The sequence below is a fragment of the Castanea sativa genome, chromosome 7 (assembly GCF_040712315.1).
Source record: "Castanea sativa cultivar Marrone di Chiusa Pesio chromosome 7, ASM4071231v1".
In the NCBI taxonomy this organism is placed as follows: Eukaryota; Viridiplantae; Streptophyta; class Magnoliopsida; order Fagales; family Fagaceae; genus Castanea; species Castanea sativa.
Window position 1 is genome coordinate 28,604,146 of NC_134019.1, and position 7,306 is coordinate 28,611,451.

Here is a 7,306-nt window from a genome sequence, read left to right on the forward strand (position 1 = left end):
ATGGCTCGCACACCTACAGGAGGTACACTTTTTCGCCTAGCGTACGAACACGAGGTCGTCATCCCTGCAGAGATAGGAATGACCAGCCATCGAGTATCCCACCATGACCACGAAAAGAATGAAGAAGGATTACGCCTGCAGTTAGACCTCCTCGATAAGGTCAGAGTGACGGCAGAACAAAGGATGGCTCGTTATCAAGACCTAATGGCAAAACATTACAACACCAAGTTCAGACCTTGTCATTTTCAGGTTGGAGATCTGGTCTTGAGGAAGGTAACAACAGCCACCAAGGATCCCTCACAATGCAAGCTGGGCCCTAACTGGGAGGCACCCTACAAGATCATCGGTTGCCGTAGAAAAGGGACCTACTACTTGGAAACCCACGATAGGCAAAAGCTCCATCACCCGTGGAAGACTGAGTACCTAAGGAAATACTACTAGTAGTGGTCAGATTCAGCTTATGTTATCATTTCTTTTTGGACATCACTACTATTAATATGATTGGAGAAATTATTAGAAACATTGCGCTTTTTCTCTTATTCTCAAATATCCAAAGTCCTACCTACGGGGTGGACGGATGACCATGGATACCTGGTCTTCAAAAATTATCCTAAGTCCTACCTATAGGGTGGACGGACAACCACAGATACCAACGGGTACCTAGTTTTCAAAAAATTATCCTAAGTCCTACCTACAGGGTGAACGGACGACCACGGATACCGATGGGTACCTGGTCTTCAAAAAATTATCCTAAGTCCTACCTAAGAGGTGGACGAACGACCATGGACACCAATGAGTACCTTGTCCTCAAGAATTGTCCTAAATCCTACCTACGGGGTGGACGGATGATCACGGATATCAATAGGTACCTAGTCCTCAAGAATTATCCCAAGTCCTACCTACGAGGTGGACGGACAACCACAAATACCGACAGGTACCCAGCCCACAAAAATTGTCCTAAAATTCTACGGGACGGACGAGTAAAATGGAATATTGAGAACTCACATATGACAAAGGCATATTCAAACAAATAAAACAAAGTGCGACGTATATAAAAAGAAAAAGGCAATAGATAGAAGCTCATAGAGAGTAAAATGTTTACATCAAAGCCCAAAACGAAAGGGCATTCTCCATTGCCTGAAAAGTAAGATAAAATGCTTAAATACAAGTTAAAAATTATAAAACTAAGACGGAGGGGCATCTAAGACAGTTGGGTTCACAGCGCTTTAGCCACCATCAACAGATGGATCCATAGCAGACGGGACCACCGGGCCTTTAGGAACAGGCTGGGCAATGACCACGCCACCGTCCTTTGCCTCTTGCTCAACTGTGTGGGTAGAGTCATCGGGCTCGTCACTGATGGTGTCATCTCCTCTAGATGTCTGCAGCATGGTGTCATCTATGGTGATCTTGGACAAGTCCAGATCGGGGTAGATGGACCCGACTTGTTTTAGGCAGTCGTCGAATCTATCGTCGTAGTAGAGGCCGCTAGCATCAAAGAAGGGTTGAGAAACCCTGAACTTCGTTATGGTGTAAGCCTTTGCCTTATCCACTTGCCCACGGATGGTAGTCAACTCCGTCCCCAAGTCAACCTTCGCCTTCTCCGCCTCTTCTTGGAGATGGGATTTTTCCTTCAACTTGGCAATTGTGGCCGTCAGCTCTTCATTAAGAATACATACTGCCTCTTTGTATTAATCCCACTCCTTATTCTCAATCTCTTGATGCTTGTGATACTGACGTATCACCCCCTCGTTGGCGATCCATCTATCCTAAAGCACCCTCATCCACACCAACACCTGAACCAAAATGCCTGTCAAATAAAGAATGAATAAAAACTGCATAAAGCCAGTACTTGAAAGGAACGTACCCTGGACAAGTCAAAAAGGCCAGACGACCCCAAGTCTTCAGTGGTCTAGTCAGCGCAAGGGTCCAAGTCCATCTCCTTGATGATCGAATCGACCATCTCGAAGGCATGATACTTGTGTGTAAGCAATCTATGGACAGCGCCAGGAATGACGGGGCCCTTCCCCGTCATCAGGCCTTTCCCAACCTCGCGACTAGGCTTGGATGGTCGTCTTTGCCATCGTTTTTTCTTTTAAGCGTCCCTTTAGCGGCGACCTTAGAGGTCAACGCCAAGAATCCACCTGGCTGCTACTGCTTGCGTGCCGCAGCAACTTTCCTCACCAACACCCTCTGTCTTCCTACTTCCATTTCTGCCAAGGAAAGGAATAGACGTTAGAGAAAAGGGAAAGAGAAATGGTTTGGAGTAGATAAAAAGTTCAAAACTTACGTTGACAGACGAAGGCGTGTAATTGACAGGTTACAGGTGACAGTTCGGGACCACCTCAATATGCGTGAAGGGTGTCTAAAGTGACGAGGTCCTTCCACTTCCTTTGACCTAAAGGAATCTCCTGTACACGACGAATGAGAGCCTCTTGCTCGTCAGTTATTTGCAGACGGACCTGAGCTGAAAGAAAAAATAGACAATGTTAGAGACATAACAGAAACAAGGCAAAGGTAAAAGAACATGGATAGTGGCACACCTGAATCCCTCACAATACCCCATGTATTGTCAAACCCGTTGGGCATGCTATCTCATTCCTCCCATCTATACAGCTAGTCTGTCTCTTGGATGAAAAAATATTTATTTTTTCAATTTCTGTTTGAATCAAGCATGTCCGGCATAAGCCTAAGTGACATCTTCCTCGTTAGGAAATGGTAAATCCCTTGAAACGAGGAGATGTGTTGGGAATTGTAGCAATAGAAGAACTCATCGAGGGTAAGATGATGGTTCCCACCATTAAGCTGACCCCAGATTACTCCAGCTCCAATAAAAAATCTCCAAGCATTGGGAGTGATTTGACTGACAGACAGGCCTAAGTAGTTGGCCAACTGATGGTGTAAGTCCGTCAGTGGCAGTCTCAATCCTGCAGAGAACATGGCGTCATACATGCCCATGTCAACAGTCTTCCCAAAATAGCACTTCTTAAATTTTTTGGGTAAACAGAGAGGGATATGCTCAGGCATTTGGTAACGGTTTTGAAGGGTGTTGAACACCTTATCGGACATTGTCGGGTAGAAATCGTTGAAGGTCCATATCGTAGGGAGAATGAAGGGACGGGCACCCCTGTCCACCTGTCGTACTAACTCTTCTCCCCCAGATTGGTTCCCTTCGTCTTCATCATCCTCCCCGTCTTCCTCATCCTTCTCTCCCTCATCATACTCATCTCCCTCCACGTCTCCCTCATCCTCTTCCCCTTCATCCTCCTCTCCATCATTGAGGGAATAAGGAGACGATCCCCTTTTTGGGGACTGAGGGAAATCTTCCTCAGGCTCGCGCTGTGACAGATAGATCTCATCATAGCCCGCACCCTCACAGACTGACGACGACAGTTCACTCTTCGCTTCTCTATCTGACATCTATCCACCTACAAGCGACAGAGGTTTTCTAAGAACCTATTTTGACGGGTCTTAAAACATGAAAAGATGACTGGTTGCGAAAAATAAAAGTTAAAGATGAAAATAAATAGAAGGGAACTTACCAAGGTAACAGACGAAGGATCTAAATGACGGTTCTCTAGAAAGGCGACGGTTTGAAAACGACCGATAATAGGATCGACAGCGCAACAGCTCTTGATCTCACAAAGCTCTCAGAGAAGAAGTAAAGGAAAATAAAAGAAGAGGAGAGGAACAATTTATAGAACTAGGGGGCACGTTATACGAAGCGACGCCTATGATTGGAAATGAGACCAACTAGCTAACGCCACGTGTCACCTAGCATTTAAATCACGTTCGCTCAGGAACATTTAATGACACCCTTTTTCAAAAAATTTGTATTTAATGCTAATACTCCACGACCCATCAGTAAGAACCGATGAAGCCATGGAGTAGGGGGTAGCTAATAGGGACATTTTCAACATGAAAAAGATTTATAAATAAAGGGCTAAGAAGAGCAGACGGACTTCATAAGGTCGTCAGCTTTAGGGTGACGTAGGGTCCTTAAAAAGCTGACGGCATTAACAAAACGGACGATGACAAGGCCGACAATTATGTTTCATAATGACGGAAGAAATGAAGTGACGACGGGCCATAAGACCAATGGGTTGGGTAGGCTGACAATTCCAGCATGGCTAAGCGTGGTCCCCACGCGTGCCTATATATGGAAAGGCCTTGCGCATCACGTACCAAGGCCCTATTACATGTCTTTCTCATATAGAAAGACAACTTATAATCACGGAAACCCTAATACCAAATACCCTTCACAAGGAAAGATCCCTACTTTTGGGGGATTTCGATTCATTACTCACCACTATATAAACACTAGACCTCCTTTTTCCTCAGGTACATAGAAAATCCCTAGCTCTCTCACTATAGAGTTCTTAGAGATTTCTCATTCACTAACTTGACCTTCGAAGGGTCTTTAGCCGGTACCACACCAGTGCCTTCTATTTGGTTCATTTGTTCTTATTCTACAGGTACCCATTATAGTGCTTTGGAGCCTACAACTCACTGACGATTTTAGCACATCATCAAAAGTAATAACTGGAGGGAAATAGTGGAGTAAAAACTATGCAATCTACTGATTCTACGCCATTCCCCCTCTATAGACAACACCATTCATCATCAAAAAAAGCGTTCCAATTTTTACCTTCTTTCACATTTGAAAGAAAGGCATTTTGTGCAGTAAGAAAGTTATTATAAACTAAAAGTAGTAAGGTGTTGTAGAAATCTTGAGAGAAAAGGCTTAACAAGGACATTAGGTTGTTTTGCAACATCACTCCTCTTTAAGTCCATACACATATTTACACACATGTATTAATATTACATAAAATTCTTTGAAAACATTTTGTCAAGTAAACAATAGCACCATCAAAATCAAGATAAACCACACACGCATAATTGTAATTTATACTCTTAATAGTTTGACTAATTTTGATTTTATCCTTTCGAGTTTCAAAATATGGATCCACGCTCATAACACTACATATCACTTGGATTTAAGCTCTTCCATTAATGTGTTGCAATGAGCTGTCTAATAGGTGTCATATATCTCAAATTGACATAGATTTATGGATTCAAATTTAAAACTTTAAAGGGCAAAAAAAAAAAAAATCAAAATTACCTCAAATTTAAGAGTATGCCATTGCAATTTACTACAAAGATGGGTTTGATTGTATAAAGTTGTGATTTACAATTATGTTTTATGTTGGCTTTATTCCATGACAAAAAGTGTTGTAATTAATTTAATTTTGTTCCTTGTATTTTGTGAGATTTTTTTTGTATTGGGTTTAGTATTAAGTTGGTGAAGAATCGAGTATGAATTGAAGAATCAGTGCAGTTTCGCGACTAGCTCACAAGAAGTTCGCGAGAAGAGTAACATGTGAAAAGGCCACGTGAGAAGCACATGCTGGAAGCTAAAGAGTCATGCTAGGCTGTCAATTTTGCGACAGTCTTACAAGAAGGGCCAACCCGCGAGGTACTCACGAAACATTCTATTTGGAGGATTTTAAGAGTGACTTTTTTACCCTTTACCTATACTATATATACCCTTATTACTCACAAAAATAAGAGAGGCTATTTAAAGAGAAAAACCCTAGATATGTTTTCTACAACACAACACACCCATCTTTTAGAGAGAGTGAGAGCTACTTATCCTTAGTGAGAAATCATTGTAGCATTTTCTCATTCCCTCTCCCATTGTCATACCTTGAGAGCAGATTTGTACCCAAACACAACCTACACATTTTCAGAGTATGAAGAGTGTTTTGGGGCTTGGGAAGCTTTATGGATTTGCCAAAAGAAGCCAGTGAGGCTTGGCGGATGCAATCGGGCGTATTGCTGGATCTAAAAAGCTAGTGAAGACAAGACTCCGAGAAATTAGTTGGTAGCAGGAGTTTAGAGGGCCTAAGTATATGGGTAGGCTAGGCTTGGAGGGTCTTTTGTTATTTGTGTACTCCAACTTATTCACTAGTGGATTGATTTCGACTTGGAAGGTCGCGGAGAGTTTTTTCGCTAAGTTCTTCGGTTTTCTCTCCGATAACACATCTTGGTGTTATCATGTGTTTGCATCTCTCTTCCCTTACTCTTGTGCTTTACTTGTATTGTTTATTGTTTATTGTTCATGTGTATGCATAAGAGTAGATCTAGTGATTGCACTCATTTACTCTTGTTTCGCATTTAGTCTAATTAGAGTAAAACTTTTAATTTGGGGTTTAAACAAGTTCGTGTTTTAACACAAATTCGAGCTTTCAGATTGGGTTACTTGGGTTGAAAATTTTACTAACCAAAATCTAAACCAATCTAAGTTTCAATAACTATTTAAACTCAACTAAACTCATCAACCCACAAAAAGTCAAATTGAATTGAGGCATTGGGTTAGATTGGGTTCGTTAGATAAACAGGCTGAATGCATACGCATAGACCGTAGTTGGTGTAATCAAGTTTCCAACACACATTGGGCCGAATATTAAGGCCAGAGCCAGAATCCATTCTAGACTGCAACACAAGTATATATCCAACATTTCATACCCTTGTATTGTATGTTCCCGAGTGCGCCCAAAGAACCCAAAGCCCATTATTTTTGTTGATCGATTTCCATCTTTCGTAGAGCAACAGAAATGGAGAAAGCGCTGAGAGTCTATGGTGAGGTCCTGAGGCTAGTGAGGCGGTTGCCAAAGGACACAAGGCCTTACTACGCCAAGTACGCTCGTGAAAACTTCGTCAACTACAGAGAGGTCGACGCCAAAGATTCCAATGCCCTTGACGAGCTCTTCCATCGCGCTTACAACCACTCCATCTGGGTCCTCAACAAGGTCTTAACTCTCTGTCTCTGTCTCTATCATTCAAACTATCGAACTTTTTTTTTAATTATGTAAATGTGGGAACTTTTGAGGACCCATTTTGGGTTTCTTGTTAATGTAGTATTCGGTGGATAAATCGGTGGCGGATAAGCTGAAGGAGATCTGTTTTCCTTAGTATGTGTTAATACGCCCGCCATGCGCTTGTTTTTATTCCTCAAAGGACAAAGGATAGTGAGTAGTGACACTTGCTCTCTTTTTTTGGTTGCAAATTGCGGTGTCTACAACTTTTCTGAGAAGGGGTAGTGTTTTCATTGCATAATGTTTTAACTTTTAAGCGTATGTGTTTGAAACAAATTGAGAATACTCAGACAATGTAATGTTTCTGTATTCGTGTAATACGAGGACGTTGTATTTGTATGTTTGGTGCTTTTCTAGAATTCCCATAACTGGTGTGTCTGATTGCATAATATATCCAATGCTGCAATAAGGGTTTTGATTGTGTATAA

General features: G+C 42.0%; 2 protein-coding genes across 2 annotated transcripts; both read left to right on the forward strand.

The window, feature by feature from the left end:
- LOC142644273 (uncharacterized) lies at positions 1-441 on the forward strand. Its single transcript, XM_075818920.1, has one exon. It carries the CDS (start codon positions 1-3, stop codon positions 439-441), a length of 441 nt encoding a protein of 146 aa, XP_075675035.1.
- Positions 442-6,492: 6,051 nt separating this feature from the next.
- Positions 6,493-7,306, forward strand: LOC142643669 (LYR motif-containing protein At3g19508). Its single transcript, XM_075818370.1, has 2 exons — positions 6,493-6,812; positions 6,922-7,306. The coding sequence occupies exons 1-2, from the start codon at positions 6,618-6,620 to the stop codon at positions 6,973-6,975; spliced, it is 249 nt and encodes an 82-aa protein (XP_075674485.1). The 5' UTR covers positions 6,493-6,617; the 3' UTR covers positions 6,976-7,306.

What these genes read in the sequence shown, in the direction of transcription:
- LOC142644273 (XM_075818920.1), top strand. Translation starts at nt 1, where the DNA reads ATGGCTCGCACACCTACAGGAGGTACACTTTTTCGCCTAGCGTACGAA.
- LOC142643669 (XM_075818370.1), top strand. Translation starts at nt 6,618, where the DNA reads ATGGAGAAAGCGCTGAGAGTCTATGGTGAGGTCCTGAGGCTAGTGAGG. An exon ending in CCATCTGGGTCCTCAACAAG is followed by an intron (nt 6,813 to 6,921) that starts GTCTTAACTCTC and finishes TTGTTAATGTAG; the next exon opens with TATTCGGTGGATAAATCGGT.